The 19941-nt window shown below is 46.4% G+C and overlaps 1 protein-coding gene across 1 annotated transcript in view; it reads right to left on the bottom strand.

Annotated features, from left to right (window-relative positions):
• Positions 1–19941, bottom strand: part of sos1 (son of sevenless homolog 1 (Drosophila)) — a 49427-nt gene that overhangs the window by 1515 nt on the left and 27971 nt on the right. Inside the window, exons 11-21 of the mRNA XM_030068811.1 lie at positions 19451–19532; positions 17587–17703; positions 16663–16766; positions 14089–14311; positions 12027–12146; positions 10857–11019; positions 9580–9697; positions 8458–8630; positions 6842–6958; positions 6223–6496; positions 1011–1132 (exon numbers count right to left, since the gene is read on the bottom strand). Of these exons, the coding sequence (XP_029924671.1) occupies positions 1011–1132; positions 6223–6496; positions 6842–6958; positions 8458–8630; positions 9580–9697; positions 10857–11019; positions 12027–12146; positions 14089–14311; positions 16663–16766; positions 17587–17703; positions 19451–19532 (1613 nt within the window). The remainder of the gene's footprint in view (positions 1–1010; positions 1133–6222; positions 6497–6841; positions 6959–8457; positions 8631–9579; positions 9698–10856; positions 11020–12026; positions 12147–14088; positions 14312–16662; positions 16767–17586; positions 17704–19450; positions 19533–19941) is intronic.

The raw sequence follows: 19941 nt of genomic DNA, 5'->3' as shown, positions 1-19941 counted from the left end.
AAACAAACAACGTGAAGTCAAAGTGACACTTTAAAGGGACATTTCACCCCATATTCACATCAACCTTCCACTAACACATTTAGCTCAACACGAGAACATATCGACATGTTCTGAAAAAAAATCAAATATGTAATTTTAAATAAAGTTAAAACTTAGAACTTAACCTGTTTTCAAGTTACAGTTGACCCTCGCTATAACGCGGTTCACCTCGCGGCCTCGCAGTTTCGCAGATTTTTTTTAGTGCAATTTTGCATGCTTTTTTTTTTTTTTTTTTTAACAACAGCACATTGTGTTCTGCGTCCTGATTGGCTAAGGGAGAGCCTGCGCATTGTGTTCTGCGTCCTGATTGGCTAAGGGACTGTAGACCATTGTCAATCAGTCTCCTCCGTGCCGTGTCTCCTGTACAGCACAGAATGCCTTCATTCTATAATACTGGACTTATTTTTCTACGAAGGTTTGAACTTTGAGAGTTTAAACAAGAGAGAAAAGTGAGAAAATGTTAATGCCTGTCTGAGAAAAGTGTATAAAGTGTGTAGTGAGGGGTTTTACAGCCTTAAAACATCTAGAATAATTGGAAAAAATAAAGCTGACTACTTCGCGGATTTCGCCTATTGCGGGTTATTTTTAGAACGTAACTCCCGCGATAAAAGAGGGACCGCTGTATTCTAAGTCATTTTTTTTCCTCGGTAATTTACTTGTAATTTTTTTGCTAATTTTTCACTTTTATAAAAATGTGTAATAACAAACTATTATTTAAATTTCTGATAAAAAAAAAAATTCAAAGTATTTCTGACTGTGCCTCTGATGTTCTAACACTGTAAAGTTTGACACTGTAAAGTTTGACATTGTAAAGTTTGACACTGTCAACTTTGACACTGTAAAGTTTGACACTGTAAAGTTTGTAAAGGTTTGTAAATCTGTTGTGTGTGTTCTTGATTAGCAGCAGCATCCGTGTCGGCTGATCTCTCTAAAAACACGGACTATCCCTTTAATCGGGGTGTGTCTGTTACCTTGGACGGTGACGACTCTGCGGGCGCCGACTCGGGCCGCCGGCGGGGGGGCACCGGGGGCGGGACCGGGACGTCCTCTGAACCCCGACTGAAGCTGACCATGGACGACACCGAGGACGACCCTGACACACACACACACACACACACACACACAGTGAGCACAACACACACACACACTGCTGTGTGACGCTGCTTCGCTCCAGAATCATCACGTCTGTTCACTTCCTGTCTTCACACTTTGTTTGTTTGTTTGTTTGTTTGTTTGTTTGTTGCTGCTCAGCTGTTTCTGTCTGTCCACACAGGATTTACAGCGTTTAGCATCCAGACGGACAGACGGATAACTTTATTTATTTACTTTTTTCACCTGCCCCAGTAGCCACATAGCATAACAGCAGGTAAACAGGAAGTAAACAGGAGGTAAACAGGAAGTAAACAGGAAGTAAACAGAGGTGGAGAGAGTGCAGCGTCACTGCAGCTCAGTGGCAGAGTCAGCCTCACACTTTACAACAGAAAACACGACCGACGCGAACCATGGAGACAGACTGTTGCTATGGAAACACAGAGGATGTGCCAGTAGCAGGATGTGGGTGGAGCTAAAACATGCAGGGAGCAGGTGACAGGTGGAGACGAGTGAAGGGGAGGAGGGGGCGGGGCCATCTGACGAACACATCAGAGACTCACACCGACTGGTTTTACTGACAGCCTGAAAGGTGTGAGACAGGTGTGTGACAGGTGAGACGTGACAGGTGTGAGATGTGTAACAGGTGTGAGACAGGTATTTGACAGGTGTGAGACAGGTGAGATGTGTGACAGGTGTGAGATGTGTAACAGGTGTGAGACAGGTGAGATGTGACAGGTGTGAGACACGTGTGTGACAGGTATGAGACAGGTGTGAGATGTGTAACAGATGTGAGACAGGTGAGATGTGTGACAGGTGTGAGACGTGTGACAGAGGTGAGAGGTGTGAGACAGGTGTGAGACGGGTGAGATGTGAGACAGGTGTGAGACAGATGAGATGTGAGACAGGTGAGATGTGAGACAGGTGTGAGACAGGTGAGAGAGCTGTGAGACAGGTGAGATGTGTGACAGGTGTGAGACAGGTGAGAGAGCTGTGAGACAGATGTGTGAGAGGTGAGACAGATGTGAGACAGGTGTGAGAGGTGAGACAGGTGAGATGTGAGACAGGTGTGAGACAGGCGCGAGGCAGGTGTGAGAGGTGAGGCTGGTGTGAGAGGTGAGACAGGTGTGAGAGGTGAGACAGGTGTGAGAGGTGAGACAGAGGTGAGACAGGTGTGAGACAGGTGTGAGAGGTGAGAGACAGGTGTGAGAGGTGAGAGACAGGTGTGAGAGGTGAGACAGGTGTGAGAGGTGAGGCTGGGCAGCAGTAAATGAGGTCAGTCAGTGAAGAGGCCAACAGGAAGTGAGCAGCAGGTAACAAACCAACATGAGGCTCAGCTCAGTGTGTGTGTGTGTGTGTGTGTGTGTGTGTGTGTGTGTGTGTGTGTGTGTGTGTGTGTGTGAGGAACCTCACTCCCTAACTGACATGACATGAGTGGTCAGTTCGACAGGTGAGTGATCAAACTCACCTGTCTAATCACTCACCTAGTTAGACAGGTGAATGTTAGCTAGACAGGGCAATAGTTAGACAGGTGAGTGGTCAGACAGGTGAGTGGTCAGACAGGTGAGTGACTGGTTAGACAGGTGAGTGATTGGTTAGACAGGTGTTGTCAGACAGGTGAGTGGTCAGACAGGTGGGTGGTGGGCGGAGCTGTGGATGCAGTAATGAGAGCAGGTGTGGATGTATGGAGGCTCAGGAGGGTCATACTAACGTGGGCCGTGAGGGAGAGAGACCGCAGCAAAGATGCTGTCGCAGGCTGTGGAGGAGGAGGAGGAGGAGGAGAGAGGAGGAGAGAGGAGGAAGAGGAGGAGGAGGAGGAGGAGAGAGGAAGAGGAGGAGGAGGAGAGAGAAAAGAGGAGAGAGAAGAGAGGAGGAGGAGAAGAGAGGAGGAGGAGGAGAGAGGAGGACAGAGGAGAGGAGGAGAGAGGAGAGAGGAGGAGAGAGGAGGAAGAGGAGGAGGAAGAGGAGGAGGAGAGAGGAGGAAGAGGAGGAGGAGAGAGGAGAGAGGAGGAAGAGGAGGAGGAGAGAGGAGGAAGAGGAGGAGGAGGAGGAGGAGGAGAGAGGCGGAAGAGGAGGAGGAGAGAGGAGGAAGAGGAGGAGGAGAGGACTGTGAGTCAGTTTGCATGTGAGTGTCTCCCCCTGCTGGGGGGTCAAATGGCCCCAGCCCCCCCGACATATTAAAGCAGTGTCAGCTGGGTGCAGAGTGGACAGGGGGCGGGGCCTCACGCCTCGTGACCTCACACACAGTGAGTGTCTGCTGAGGTCAGCACTGTGTGTCTGTCAGCCCCTGATGCTGACATCAGGACACCTGAACATCAACTAACCAGACCTCACTCACAAACTGAAGCAACACACACCTACCCACACCGCACCCCGACACACCGCCCCCCGACACACCGCCCCCCCGATACACCAGCCCCCGCCACACCCACCCACACCGCCCCCCGACACACCGCCCCCGATACACCACCCCCCGATACACCGCCTCCCGCCACACCGCCCCCCGACACACCGCCTCCAGACACACCGCCCCCCCGACACACCGCCTCCCGCCACAGATACACCGCCCCCCCACACCGCCTCCCGACGCACCGCCCCCGCCACACCGCCTCCCGCCACACCGCCCCCCGACACACCGCCTCCAGACACACCGCCCCCCGACACACCGCCTCCCGCCACAGATACACCGCCCCCCCCACACCGCCTCCCGACGCACCGCCCCCGCCACACCGCCCCCGCCACACCGCCCGATACACCACCTCCCGCCACACCGCCTCCCGCCACACCGCCTCCCGCCACACCGCCCCTGATACACCGCCTCCCGCCACACCGCCCCCGATACACCGCCTCCCGTCACACCGCCCCCCCGCCACACCGCCCCCCGATACACCTGAACTCACACAAACCTGTCCTCTGCTGTCCTGTTGTGCTGTCTAGTTCCCTGTGTGTGTGAGTGTGTGAGTGTGTGTGTGAGTGAGTGAGTGTGTGTGTGTGTGAGTGAGTGAGTGAGTGAGTGAGTGTGTGTGTGTGTGTGTGTGTGTGTGTGTGTGTGAATATGTGTGTGTGTGTGAGTGTGTGTGTGTGTGTGTGGTGAAATCTCCTCATTAGCTGCTAATCCACAGCCCTGGTTTGTGTCTCCGTTCACCTCCACAGCAGAACAGCTTCCAAAATAAAAGCACACTTTCACAGTCAGAGCGACTCAGAAACCCTCCGCTGATCCCGAGAGGGAAAGTGGGTCAGCGGCAGGGGCTCACATTCTCAAGAGGAGAATTAAATGAAAAGAAATGGAAAAAAAAAAAAAAAAAGAACTACAAAAACGTGTGTGAGAACTGAGTTCAAACAGGACGTGCATCAAGTCACACACAGACACGACAAACCAACACCAACAGAGGATTATCACAGTGTAAAATAACAACACGCCAACATGTTGTGTCATTACGTATGAATTTGTGTATGAATGATTACTATCCAATCCAATTCAAAAAGGAAAATAATCATTAAATTTCCTCAAATAAATACAGTGACAGTCCCGTGTGCTGGTGCTGGTGTCTGTGGTTTCTGAGTGGGATTTCATGTTGGGAGCTGTTCTGCTGTGGAAGTGACTGGACTGACACAGACCCAGCAGAGGCTCCACCTCCTTCACCTGGGGCAGCACCTGGCCGGCCTCACCAGGTGCTGCTCCAGCTCTCTGCTCAGGCAGCAAGAGGACATTTTAATCCAGACGCTTCGTGATGCCGTTTTATTTCATTTGATATTTGGCTGCCAAATCAATCCGACGCAGTTTGCATTTCCAGAAGAACATTTTGTCCCGCCGTCACCTGCCCCGCCTGCTGGGGGCGCAACGCCGGCGTCTGATCATGTGACCTGCTGCGGGGCCGGGGTTAGGGTTAATGTGGGTTAGTCTGAGCTGGTTAGTCAGAGGGAGGAAAGGAAGAACAAAGGACCTGCTAAACATCTGAGCCAAGGAGCACCAACCTCACACACACACACACACACACACACACACACACACACACACACGGGGCTGAGCACTATGGGTAAAATTTATAGCGCAAATATCTGGAGAAATGATCTCCATAGCGATGTTTACTGGTATCTTTGATGAAAATAAAATCAAGACTTCATTATTGCAAGTGCGTAATGTCATATTTTGCAAATCTGGACATGCAGCTTGACGTGTGGGCAAAAGGAAGACGAGCGACTAATTAACTGCATGTTTCAGATCTGGATGCACATTTACAAACCTGAAAATGTGACTACAGTACAATCACAAATCCATACACCTATGTGCAGATAATGGACTCACATTTTCAAACCTCACTACACATTTTTCAAATCTCAGTATGCATGTGTAAGTGTTTGATAATATCACATTTCACATCTGCAGTAATTTAGTCCTGATTTTATTTCAGTGCCTGTTAATAAAGACCTACAGCGGCCGGGTTCAAACCCAGCTGCATGTAAATGTCCTCGTCCAGACCCCCCCAGACTGAGACCAGATGTTGGACACCGTTTCCACAGTGAGCTGCTGGAGGGTTTATTTTTTCACTTTGACGGAGCCAGGCTAATGACTCCCATAGACTTCAAGTCTTTATGCTAAGCTAACAGGAAATGCTACCCATAGGAGCCTAACCACTGGACGTCCAGAGGTGGAGATGGTGTCCAACATCTGGTCTCAGTCTGGGGAAGTCGGGAAAAGGGGGATCGCTGCAGTATTCCATAAAGACAAAACATGTTTTTATAACATAAGTTAACATAAAGTTTTCATTCAAATCTGCAATTTCCAAAAAGTTTTGCCCCGATTTCTTTCAAATCTTATTTTGAAAGAGGCTTCGAGTATTGTAGTTCAGTTTGTTGGCGTTTTGGTTTTCATCATTAATTTAGATCAGAACGGGGTTCACTAACTAACCAGCCCTTTACACCCCAACACACACACACACACACACACACACACAGGTCAACAGTCTGCAGGTTCACGTCCAACCAGTCGCAGCAGCAGCTTGTTTGAGACCAGCTCTGCTCCAATCAGAGAGAGCAGCAGCTGGGGGCTGAGCTGTGATTGGTTGGAGGGGCCGTGCGAGCTCCGGGTCTTACTGGAGTGGAAGGGGCTGCTGGGACCCTGTGGCGAGTCGAAGACGCTGCCCACGTCGGTGGAGCTGGAGGCGGCGGAGGCGGGCGGGGGGGTGAGGGGGGTCCGGGGGGAGTTGGGGGCGGAGACGGCCCCGCCCTCCGTGTCGGTGTCGGGGATGCGGCTGTAGCTGATCTTCCTGGGCTCGTTCTGCAGCGGCGTCGGGTGGCGCATGGTGCCGGGCCGCGCCGACGACGGACGGACGCCCGGGGACTTCAGGGGACAGGTGTACTTCTTAGCCTGGAACACAGGGGAGGGGGCGGAGTTACTAAAACATCGTCTCAGTGACTCTGCATGTTCAGTGTCTCATATCATATGAAACGCTCCCTCCTCCTCCTCCGCCGGGGAAAATAGTCCCTAAGCGGGGAAACGTTTTGCTTTCCACAGCCAATCATCAGCTGTGTGGTTTCTGGATGTTGAGGACTTTGTTCGCCGCAGAAGCAGAACATTATAAGGCGGCTGCTTCAACCACAAACTCACATTTTGACTGTGTGTAATCTTTAGGATTTAATAAATGGTCTGTTGGGTGTCAGACTACCTGAGCTGCACCTGAGGAGGACCTGAGGGGCGTGGGCAGGTACTTACGAATCGAGGTAATGAGCGGACGTTGCGAGGCTCGATTTCCAGCGACTTGTTGAACAGATAGTCTGCAAACTCCTTCTCCGACTTGTCCTCCATGGGATTCAGGTTCTCGAAGAACTTCTGCACCGGGGAAGACAGAGGACAGGACATGTGTGAGCTCGTCTGTGTGCGGACGGGAACACATTTCAAAAACGGAGAACGCAAAGTCCTCCGATGTTCAGCGAGTGTCGTCATGTAGATAAAGACAGTGAACGGTGAGGTGTGATGGCCTGTCAAAGAATGGATTTGGAAACTACGACTCAGTCATTCAGGAGTCTCTGCAGGAACGTTTCTACTTTCATTTCTGTCCCAAAACATCAAAAAAATTCTGGGAATTCCCAAACTGATAGAATTCAGCCAAGAAAATGACATTAAATCTCACTAGTTGATCAAAAACGCTGCCAAAGTAGAACTGATTTCTACTCTCAGCTTGAAAACGACCACAGCAAAGAACCTGAACTGGAGAATGAACGTTCCTGTTCAAATTAAAATAGGAAGCTGGTCGGACTCAATATCCGAGGAGTGACTCACCTCTAGCTTTGTATTTGCTCTATGTATTTTAATATTGCTCTATATCTTTTTATATTGTGTATGTCTGTATGTTTATTTTCGTCCTGGCGCGGTCTGGAGGCCGGACAGAGGAAAGCGTTTGGCTGCAGCACGTTCTTGCACGGGGGGATCGGCTGCACATGTGACCATTAAAACTCCTGAAATCGTGACCAAACCACGAACACCATTTTGATCTGAACTCGCCAGATGACCACGGCAAGCAGTTTAAAGCCCGACTGACTTCATTCACGTTTTCTCTTTCTTAAAGTGTGTCGTGCACAAAGAGAAATGATAAAGTCAGGCCAGTAAAACCAGAGGCTTTTCTTGGAGTTAAGGTCATGGCCACAGGTACCTCTTATGGTCTTACAGGTAATATAATGCGGTTAAATTTGTATCACAATTACCATGCAGGCTAATACGACCTTTTTTATTAGTGAATTGTTTTAAAGTTATCATTTAGAACTGGACAACCTAAGGAATCCGTTGGTACCGAGCATGGCATGTTGGGCTAAATGTCCCGCCAAAGTTCGGCTAAATTTTGGAGAGGGAGAATCTAGCATGGTGTTTTCCAGCGGGGTCCCTTGACCTCTGACCTCCAGCTGTGTGAATGAAAATGGGTTCTCTCCCCTTTGCAGACACGCCCACCTTCTGCTAATCCCATGCAGTTTGGGCCCCAAAGCCTGCAGTCCACATGTGTTCTTGTGGCCTGTTGTAAAATGGTGTGTGTGTGCAGACTGGGACCTAAACAGTCTTGGAGCTGCATCAGTTGGCTTTGACTGGAAAGCTGAGACTCTTGTGGATTGCAATAATTCATTATATCGAATCGTAACACATAAAGAATCGGCACCCGAGTACCGTGATCGCATCGACTCGGGAGATAAACGTGTCCCGGCCCTCTCACTGGTCTGTTCAGCTTTGGGACATTTAAAATCGGACACAATCGAGGACTCAAATAGAGGAAAATGAATCGATTTTTCTCCCCCATCCCGTGTCTCATGAATGTTTCCCATGGTGCAGTGCGGCTGACGGACCCTGATGTCGCCCTCCACGCGCAGGCAGTACGGCTGGTTCTGGTACTGCTGGATCTCCCCGGTGATCTCGGCCACTTTCCGGCGCTTGCTGAAGTTGATCAGGTCCTTGCCGTGCCTCTTCAGGAAGTCGGGGTTCCCCTCCTCCGTCTTCAGGATGTTGGTCAGGTAGATTCCTGTCAAAACCAGCACATTCAGAGGATTTAAGTCAACCTGCCAACGTCCGGCCTGGCAGAACCACGTCCCCGTACGGGACGGGCGTGGACGCTTCTGATCAGCTGCTCTGTCCTGCAGGTTAAGTTCAACAGCTAATTAAAGGCCACTGTAGAGGGACAATATGATGGGGCCTGGAGGCGATTAAAGTCGTAAATCAAAGAGAAAATAACTCTCATATTTAATGAGGAAAAAAAAGCCTGAAAATTCTGAGATTATAAGAAGAAAGAGCTCAGAAATCCTGAGATTAAAGTCATGTATTTTTGAGAAAATAACTAGAATTTTCAAGTTTTTTCTTGCAAATTTGTGATGAAACTTTCCATCAAGGTTATTACAGTTTTGAGTATTTCATGTGTTTTTATTTCTATTTCATTTTGACTTTTTTTTAATGCTTTTTGAAAATACTTTATTTCAGTTCAGTTTTTATTAGTTTCAGTGTTAGTGGCTTTTTTTGGTAATCTGTGGGATTTGTTTTGTCAGGATGACATTCATAAGGTCAGAAAGCACTGCAAAAACTCAAAATCTTACCAAGATTATTTGTCTTATTTCAAATTAAAAATGTCTTATTACTAGTCTTGTTTCAAGTGAAAATTTGTTTGTTTCATTGGCAAAATTTGTTTCTTGTTTCTAGCTAATTTTCACTTATTTCAAGTGAATTTTCACTTTTTCCACTGGCAAATTTTGCCAATGAAACAAGCAAATTTTCACTTGTTTCAAGCCAATTTTCACTTGAAACAAGAGACAATTGTCTTAAAACAAGTTACTTCTGAGGTGATCATGTCTTATTTTAAGTGTAATGAGATATTTTGAAGAAATAAGACATTTTTGACTTGAAATAAGACAAATACTCTTGGTAAGATTTTGTGTTTTTGCAGTGAGGTCAGGTGTTGTGAAGGAAACTGCGGAGCGTACCGAAGAAGGGCACGCAGGGCGGGTTGATGGAGCGCAGTTTGGCCAGGTACTTCTTGTAGTGATCCTCACTCAGCTCGTGGGCTTCCTCCAGGATTTTCCGCTGTCGGCTCGGAATTTGCTGGGAAAACAAACAAACAAACAAACAAACAAACAAAAAAAAAACACAAACACACGGATTAAACTGCAGGGAATGGAACCACCAACCCTGGCAGAGCTGGACCAGAGCTGCATGAAGCCCACAGCTCCCGGCTCAGACCTGCGAGGAGGAAACACCGACTCAGAGACGACATCTATCTGTTGTTATAGTTTTGTATTTTTAATAGTTTCTCATGTTTCCTGAGGATTTTATTTAATTGTCTGCACACGACTTATGATTTGTCTTTTCTCTGAAACCCAGAATATCTCCACTCTGCTGATTTACTCCAGAGAGGGGAGCAGAAATCCTGTCGTCTGCATGATGGTGGCGCTGTCTGAACCTTTAGGAAGGAGGTGAGCTTCAACAGAGATGGTGCTGTGGGAGTTTCAAAATAAAGGTGTATCTCTAAGATGACAGGGTGGATCAGTGTTTTCAGGTCCGTGTGTTCAGGTACCTGCTTCTGCACGGCACAGCTTCGCCTCAGCTTCTTTAAACCATCTCAGATCAGATGTAGTTTTTTGTTTTATCTCACTTGGACCTTCTGAAAGGTTTGTTTAAAAAAGTAAAGACAGAAAACACCGCACACACAGCTTCAGAGCTTCAGTGATCACTTTAAAACGTGCAAAAACTGCCTTGTTCCTTCCTAGATTTGAAGTTTTTTTTTTTTTTACAGGTGGCGCCAGATGGCTCCTGGTCCTGCTGTGTTTTGCACATCAGGCACATACTTATTTTCCAAATTTTTAATGCACATATTTTTAGATTTCTTATTTTGTGGAATAATCTATCCCTCTTGGACTTGACAACAGTTCAACAGTGCCTTAACCCATGTGTGTGTGTATGGTGTTTACAGACTTTTAACATGTTCTGTTGGAACATATTTAGACAATATGCACACACTTTTAATTCCTTTTTTTTTTTTTTTTTTTTTAATTCCTAATGCACATATTTCATATTTCTTACTGCTTTTCAGAAATCAGAATCAGAAATGTTTCCTTGATCCCTGAGGGGAAATTTCTTTCTATTTCTTATAATTTCACTTATGTGTATAATTTAAATCTCTTGAGAATTTGAGCGTCTGCAGCTGACCTGCTCCCCCCTCGGCCATCAGTAAAGTATTTCTGTTTTTTTTCGGGTCCGGTACCTCGAAGGTGTGGTCCAGCCTGTAGACTGGGGACGAGTTCATGGCGCTGACGACCTCCAGGACGCCGTTGAAGTTGTTGAGCTCCTGGAAGACCTGGAGGATCTCGATGATCCGAGCGACCACGGCGGCTCGCTCCTCCAGGTTCTCCGTCTCCACGATGCACCTGCACGCAGGAGACACGACGGAAACACCGGCGTTAGACCGTCCTGACTGAGGTGATGACGCCCCTCCTGCCCTGAGACCACCGGGCCACGTCGGCCCCCCACAGCCCCTTCCTCAACCTCAACTGCTTCATATTTGCTTCATATTTTGCTCTCCACTTTGCTACTGTAATGCTGGAAATTTCCCCACTGTGGGACTAATAAAGGAATATCTTATCTTATCTTATCTTAACAGAACTAAAACACAAAAAAATGAATTTACGTCGTTTATTTCGCCAGCAGCTGAATCAGATTCTCATGTTCCCAAAACATGATGATATAAATCGTAGACACAATAAAGTTTGTAATATAAATAAATAAAAAAGATTTATCCTTCTCTTTGTCGTAGCTATGAACCCCCCCAAGTGTAAACACGCTGTATCTCACACATGGAAGGTGAACTTCAAAGTAAATGTCAAAGTTTGGCTAAACAGATTCAATCCAGGATTCACTAGTGCAGGTGTGTCCAACCAGGCGACTGCACTGATTGGCTCCTCCTGTCTGATCCAAGGTGAGCCCATCAGTGAGGTCACCTGGTGGAGGTCTTGGCTGGAATGAAAACCTGCAGCCTCTCGGCCTCCTTGGCACCTGGTTGGACACGCCTGCACTACCTGGAGGTTTGATTTAAAGCTGCGATGAGTGATGTGACCACCAGAGGGCGATAGAGCTCCTTTTGTAAACAGAGTCCGTCCTGCTTCCTGCTTCAGATGTGTGGTACAAAACCCAAAGTTCAGGTGAAAAATGTGAGGGAACGATTGACTCCCCAGGCTCCTGTTAGATTAACTTCATCATTTTTAAGTTGAAAACATTTTTAACTATTACAAACCGGCAGATAAAGCATTATCTCATATCAAAATTGCAATATGCCAGGAAGAAATACCACAATATGATAATGTGTGAACACAGTGAAGGCTGAGTGCGAGCGGCGTTCCCCTCCCTGACCCCTGATCCGGCTCTGAGCTGGTCTTACTTTTCGAACCACAGCGTGAGGTTGGTGGTGTGGCGGATCATCCTCAGCAGGTTGGGCGAGTGGATCTCCTTGTCCTCCTTGGTCCACACGCTGCCCACCAGCTCCGACGGCTGCACCGCCCTGCAGGCACAGGTCAGAGGTCAGCAGCCGGCCAATCACAGAGCTGCTGCTCCCACACTACTTTGATTTTAAGAGCTAAAATACAGAAACACCACCAGAAAAGAAGCTGATGAACCTCTAAAAATATTAACAGGCCTGAGAGGGAAAAGGACATCTGGACCATTTGTGTTTGGTAAAGGAATGTGGATGCTTTTTTTTCTATTAATCTTCAACTTGACTCGACTTCATTCATTCACAAGGTGAAGATTCATGGTTCACAAGTGGAGCTACCCCCCCCGACCAAGACTCTCCTGGGGGACTAGTAGCTGTTAGTTCAAGCCATTAGTCGACTAGTCATCGCACATTCAAGATATTAATCTAATTGATTAAAAATACACATTTTTTTGCATCAGAAAATGGTTTGAGTTACGGGGCTGAGGAAGTAACACAGTTCACACTAAGTTTTTATGACTGAGAAACACAAAACTGGAATCATGAGCAGGAGACGTGAGGCTGCTGACATTTTCCAGAAGATGAGTCGTGTTTGAGGTCGACAGGTGATCGGTGAGATCAAAACGACCCACACTTTGGATTTCCTGCATGACAAAATGCCTGATAACCACAGAAGAACCACTGAAGGTAAAGAGAAAAGACTGAAAATGTGTTTCTGGGATGGAAATGAGGCATACTTGTCACTCTCTCAGGGCTCCTGTTGGATTAACTCGGATTATTTTGAATCTGAAAATGTGGTGAAGCTGCAGACTTTCAGCCACAGAGGCACAGAGGCGATATTTCCAAAATGATTTGAATGAAAGTAAAGAGGAAGAAGAGGAGGAGGAGGAGCTTATTCAGGCCCAGGCAGAAATTTAGAAAACTCAGACGTAACATCAGGCTGTGAGCTGAGCGGTGGAGAGACAAAATACAGTGACGACGCTCACACTGACTCAAACCAGATCCACGATCGAGACACAACAAAGGTTTAAAAATCTGTGGAAATCAGCTCCTCCACCCTCTCATTCTATGTGGATAAGAGAGATTCTTCATTTTATTAAACTGGAAAAAATTAGGTGTCCAATGAGAGGTTCAACAGCCAGATTTAAGAAAACATGGGCGTCTTTCTTTAGGATAGGAGATAAACTACAGTTCCCCTGTACTCCGAAATACTCATAATACTCATCTCCAAGCATATTGAGGTAAATTACACTGAGCTTGTTTGACACACCTGTGAGCTACACTGTCTCTTCTGTCTCTCTTATAAAAGTGTGAAATGTATGTAAATATGTATTCATATATTCTCCTTGGTGGGTGACAATGTGAATGTATATTGTTTTTATTTATGTATTTATATTGTTAATTCCATTTATTTATTCTTAATTTATTTATGCTCCAATTATCTTTTCTGTTTTTTTGTTTTGTTTTGTTTTTTGTTTTATCTATTCTCTAGTTGTTCCTGTGTTCTGCTTGTTGTATCAGGACATTAACTCAGGGTATACATCTAACAACTGTGGAAAGTAAATTACTGTCAATTTTTCTTTTCTCTTGAGAAAACCAATACAGTTTGCACAGTTAATTTATACTGAAATAGAAATGTATATTTTTGTATACGTACCTGTCCTGATTTGGGCCTGTAAACTCTGAAACTGAACTACTGACACATGTAAGCCCTGGAAAATCTCAATAAACAAACATGAGAAAAAAAAAAAAAAAAAAAAAAAAAGAAATCTGCAATAAAAAATGAAAAATGAACTTGCAGTGGAAAGGAAACAAAAAAAAAAACGGCCTTTAAAAACATCAATTTCAGCAAAATTTAATTCTTCTTAAGACGTTAAACTGAGCTCTGTGACTCACAGCGTCTACATCACTCCATAGGCAGGGATGAATATTTAAACTGTGTGTGTGTGTGTGTGTGTGTGTGTGTGTGTGTGTGTGTGTGTGTGTGTGTGTGTGCGTGCGAGCGTGTCACCGGTAGAAGTCGGACTCCAGCAGGGTGAGCTGCCGGGCGATCTCGATGGGGTGCAGCGTCATCAGGTCGAACAGCTCGGTCTGGCCCGGCTTGCTGAGGTGCCACTCGACGGGCGGGGGCGAGTTCTGGAAGGTGATGCTGTGGCTCGGCCCGCTCGCCTGCACCTGCTTCTTCCTCTGGATGATCTTGGTGATCGACTCCACCCACTTCCTCATCGCCTTGCCTGGAGTGAACAGCAGTGACGAGAATGATGATGATAAAATAAAAAAAATAAATAAAAAAAGAATCTGTTTCCATGATTCATGATGTTTTACTCCTCTCTGCTTTGTTCCTGTTGTTTTGTTTGTTTATCACAGCCAATGGAAACTGAGGCATCTCCCTGAGGACTTCCTCATTTACTGTGTTTCCATGGCAACCGTGTTCTGGCAGGAAATCTGGTAATGAGTTTACACGTGTTGTCTTACTCTGGTTACTCAGACCCAGCAGTGAACATGCGCTCCCAGTTTCTTCCCGCTCACACAGAACAAAGTCGCTCAGCAACGCGAGGAGGGGTTTCCATGGCAACAGTGATGTGGTTTGTCCAGCAGAAATCCACCTGTGCTAAGCGGCTTTCTCTTCATGTCTTAAGTCACAGATCAGAGATCTGCTGGACAAGCAGCCGACCTGATGACTCATGAATTATTGGGATTATTGGTGCAATAATTTCTGCCTGTAGGACTTGACAACAGTTCAACAGTAACCCGAGTACATACTGTGTAGGACTGTAGCGTTACACTAATCTCACAATACGATACGATACACGATATTCAGCTGACGATACAATATATATCACGATATTCGGCCAACGATGCGATTTGATATGATTCGATACGATTCGATACACTTACATCATTTTCTGAAAGATTTTAAAGGGACAGGGTGATTTTGGTGACATCTTGTGAGTGTTCCATTGACTTGAATTGAATTAACTGAACTGAAAACTGAAAGCATCAATCAGTTACACAATATACGGCTCTGACTGGACAGAGAGTCAACAGTTTGCAAATGCTGGACAAAATGAATCAAAGATGTGATGAGAAAATTAGTTTGACTTACTCCAATAATTTAACAATATGTTAAATTATTATTTAAAAAATGTAAATTACTACCAATAACTACCAATGAATGAGCAGTAGTACGCCTGTGATAACACAGATTGAAAAATAAACCGAAGTGATACCTCTTCTCTGAATAGACAAGCTAAGCCAGTGTGCTGCTGTTAGCCAGTGAAAATAGCGCGGAGTGGCACCTCTTCGCTTTGTTACACAATCTATGTCAGTGCGCGATTGAAGGTGCTGGATTTATATTGGCCGCCTCTCTCCTGAATCTCTGAGCTCTGCTGTGTAAACAGGAAGAGGAAGACGTCGGCGTCTGTGTAAAGAGAGTATCTAGACGGGTAACTTGCTAGAAATGCTCTACATGGACACTAGCGGCTGGCTGTCCTAATCGCTCTCCTGCAGCGCGAACGGGGGAAATGGGCGGCGAGCAGAGCGCCAGACGGACACGGGGGATTTGAATGGGACTTAATGTATCGATACTCACGACTGAAAAATCCATACTTTCTGGGGAAACAAAATATCGACATATATCGCAGAATCGATAAAATCGCTCAGCCTTAATACCGTGTGTACAGATATACCACATATACTCAGTTTATTTCTGTATTTATTGTTGTAATATTTTTGTAGGATTAATGCACACACGTATTTTAGCAAATTTCTAACGCATGTATTTCTGTATCTTGTTTCATTTTTATTTCTTAAAATTTTATTCCTCTCTTGAGAGTTTGAGTGTTTTCACTCCCTGCCCTGCGTCTCTCAGGTTTCTCACAGGGTTGAGACTGAATGCAGGGACGTCACATTTGGGCCGTTTCCTTGCAGCAGGAATGAAATGACTTTGGTGTGTTTTCTTTTTTTTGCCCTAGGAAGGCGAAGTCACAGCCAAACTGACTCACATTCATTCCCTTCAGCCTTTCCCTCATCTTACAAACCAAAACCAGCCAAAATGACCTCAAATGACTTGGGGAAAAAACAAACAAACTGTTGGAGTGTGTTTAGAGGAGGGGCACAGCGCCCTCTGCTGGCAGGGAGGTGAAAAGGGAGCGCTTGATTTGATGCACAGCAGCAGAGAAAGGTAAACCAGGGAAGCCGGAGCGTGTCACAAAGATTGTTTTGTGCCTTTTTTTGTGGTTTTCATAACAAAGTCATGACTAAAAATTTTATTTTGATGAACCCTTCAGTCCTGCTCACTGATGGGATTCTGGTTCTTTAGTGTCTGAACGAGGCGACGACCGACAGATGCGGTGCGTCCCAGTTCGAATGCAGATCGGGCCAAATATTTGTGTCCGAACCCGACCCGAGCCTGTGTGTTGCCTTCACGTAAACTGCAGCACCACACAGGAAGGTGCCCAGAACAGACGGTGGCTCCTCTGTTTTCATGTATTTCACATTCGAGTTTAATTAAAATAAGGCCGCCCTGAACCCGACATCGTTTGGCGGTGGCGTTCTCCAGCTGCAGCGCTGTGGGCTGCGTTACCTCGGACCAGAGCGATGAACTCCTCCAGGCGTCGCAGCAGGTGAGCGTCTCTCTCAAAGTCGTAGAAGTGATGCTCGACCCAGTGACGGCACACATTCAGCACCCTGCAGGAGGAGAGGGGACGGGTGAGACCTGCCGCCCCAAGCTGCACCCACACGCCGGAAAACACACCGCCCCGCTGATTTCACCAATCAATCAATCAATCAGGCTGTGTAGAATAAAACTGACTTGGTGTCATGATTAAAGAGAAAAAAAAATTCCATGGCCATTTTTCCCCTCCTTTTTTCCAACTTGATTAAATTATCAGAACAAAATACGACAAAATACAAAAGAGCAGAAACAGCCCGCTGCAGTCATAATAAAAATACAAATAAAATAAATACTTATTCCTTATTTAGTATTTTGTTATTTATTTCTTATAATTATTACTGGCACACCCAAAAATAAATAAATGAACAAATAAATAAATGAATAAATAAACAAATAACGCAGCAGTCAAAATAGAATTGCTGCATTTCAGGAATCTGTTTTTTTTTTTTTTTTTTTATGAATTAGTTTACAGGATTTTGTTCACTTGTTTGAAACTGATTCCAGTCGATTTGTCCTCAGGTGTGAAATATTCAGTGAAAAAATGTGTCACATATTCTTTAGCATTTTCTGCATAAATAAAGCGACAAAAAAGTTTAGAGAAAAAAATGTTAAAATGAAGCTCTTTATTCCTGGAAGAGCCTAAATATCCCTCCTGGATTAGTTTTGTATTCGGTGTGGAATGTCACTCTTCCATTTTTATTAGTGCTTTTTTTCTTTTTTTTTGACATAATAATTTTCTAGCAGGAGCTGTGGCACTGACAGGGTTGCCGGTTCCGTTCCCTCATGCTGTGTGAGGTGCAGTGTGTGGGCCGTCCAGCGGGGGGCGCCGCCTACCTGAGCTGCACGGGCTGGACGAACTCCTTGCGGAAGCGTTTGAGCTCGGCGCTGAGCGGCTGCTCTCCGCCCTCCAGCTGGTCCGCCTCGCTCGGCCGCGGCTCCGGGATGTCGAACCTGAACGCAACACACAGGCAGGCCCGTCACGACACACACACACACACACACACACACACACACACACACACACACACACACACACACACACACACACCACGACACAACCTGCAGGGGCTGATGGGATTGCTGGTCAGACTTCTGCCTTTCAAAACTCTCCACCTGAACTCTGATTGGAGGAAACTCGTGGTGTGACGCTCCGTCAGTGTGGACTAATTATTACACTCAATTATGACGCTTTTATTTTGAAATTCCACGACACGTCTCTGGCACACCGGCTTCCTAAATGTTCAAATAGCGCCACCGGCAGGCAGATCACAAGAGCCACAGCAGCAGCCAAGAGGACGATAACCTCTGCTCCGCGCTCAGGAATAAATCAGCAGAGAGAATATTTTAGACGAATCACCTCCGGCGTGCACACGAAGGCAGCACGATGTGAAAACCCCCACCATGAAGACCCTGGCCGGGCAGCTGGTGCAGGAACACGGCGCTGTGATGTCACTGACTGTGACAAATGGACATCAGGACGTCTTCTGACATCGATGAGCCGACACCATTCTATATCGATTATAATGATCGAGCGTATCAATTCTCTGGACGATGATACGATATTTGCCGACGTCACAAAGTCAATCAACACTACAAGTCTGATTGAGGAGCAGCTGGATGGTGGAACCAGGGCCGGATCTAACAAGGTGGCCTGGGCTTGCAGCTGCCACCCCAGTTTGGACAAGGGCTGTCCTGATTAATCGACTTAATCAATTACGTCGGTGACGTAAACACGTCCACATGTACAACATACCATCAAGTTGTTGTCGATTACGCAATTTACGCCAACAGCGTACGGCAGACGTTAACGTTCATGAGCAGAAGTGGAAAAAAATGGCAGCGGCGGCACCAAACAGCCAGAAAGACGGTCTGAGACGTCCAAAGTGTGGAGATTTTTTAAAGAGAGGCCAGATGACTGGGTCGTCTGCAGCCTTTGCAAAGCGGAGACGGCGTCCCTCAGCGGAGACGAGCGAGCAGCTGGAGCGGGACGTCCCGGTGCTGCTGGAGGACGACAGGAAGCAAACAGCTGGACAATCCTACTAACTAATTACCCTCTAACATGAATTTACAGCAACACGGCAGCATGAAGGAGTTAAAGCAACACCAGGTCACTTTGACTGAGAAACCAAACTTAACGATACACGTTCATACGTCACACATAACAAAAAAAAAAAAAAATCGCTAGATTACTTGAAAAATTAATTGTTTGACTGATCGACTGATCGTAAAAATAGTTGATAGATTAATCAGGAGAAAAATAATCATTTAGTTTGGACAATCTGATAGAAAATAAATGTAAATGTTGGTGCTGGTGGGAAATGAGAAAGACTGAAACTGGTCTGTCCGAGTGCCAGTGAACGCGTCATGACGGCAGGTTCCTCTCATGTTCCTGTGAGGATCTCAGCAGCTACGACTTTCTCTCTCTCTGTCTGTCTGTCTGTCTCTCTCTCTCTCTCTCTCTTTCTCTCTCTCTCTCTTTCTCTCTCTCTCTCTCTTTCCCTCTCTCTCTCTCTTTCCCTCTCTCTCTCTGTCTCTCTCTCTCTCTCTCTCTCTCTCTCTTTCCCTCTCTCTCTCCGTCTCTCTTTCCCTCTCTCTCTCCGTCTCTCTCTCTCTCTCTCTCTCCGTCTCTCTGTCTCTCTCTCTGTGTCTGTCTCTCTCTCTGTGTCTGTCTCTCTCTCTCTCTCTCTCTCTCTCTCACCTCTCCATCAGCAGGTCCAGCAGCTCCTGTGGTTTGCAGAAGGAGCGGTACGTGGTCAGAAATGTCCGGACGAAGTTTGGATCTGAGGAGAGAGAGAGAGAGAGAGAGAGAGAGAGAGAGAGAGAGAGAGAGAGAGAGGGTTGGATTAGAAACAGGAGGTGGGTCCCTTTCTCTTTTTTCCACTGCTCTCCTTCTTGTATTTTATTGTGTTTTATATTTTGTGTTGCTTTGATTTGAGCCGTTTAAACGTCTTCTGTACATCTGGACGGTGTTTGGAGACTGTTGGTACAAAACAAACTCAGGCATGTAAAGAAAAATCAGCCCTGAAAATTAAACTGTGATTAATCCCTGAATCCTGCTACCTGATGGGGGAGGGAGGGGGCGTGGTCAAACCGAGGTGAATTGTGAAAATGTCACAAAAATAAAACATGTGGACCTCCTGTGACCCCCTGCAGGATCTCCGCCGGTCCCCGAGCCTCACTTTGGGAACC

The sequence above is a fragment of the Myripristis murdjan genome, chromosome 1 (genome assembly GCF_902150065.1).
Source record: "Myripristis murdjan chromosome 1, fMyrMur1.1, whole genome shotgun sequence".
Lineage (NCBI taxonomy): Eukaryota > Metazoa > Chordata > Actinopteri > Holocentriformes > Holocentridae > Myripristis > Myripristis murdjan.
Note: the sequence above shows the minus strand (reverse complement) of the source record. Positions and strands in the feature narration are given on the sequence as shown.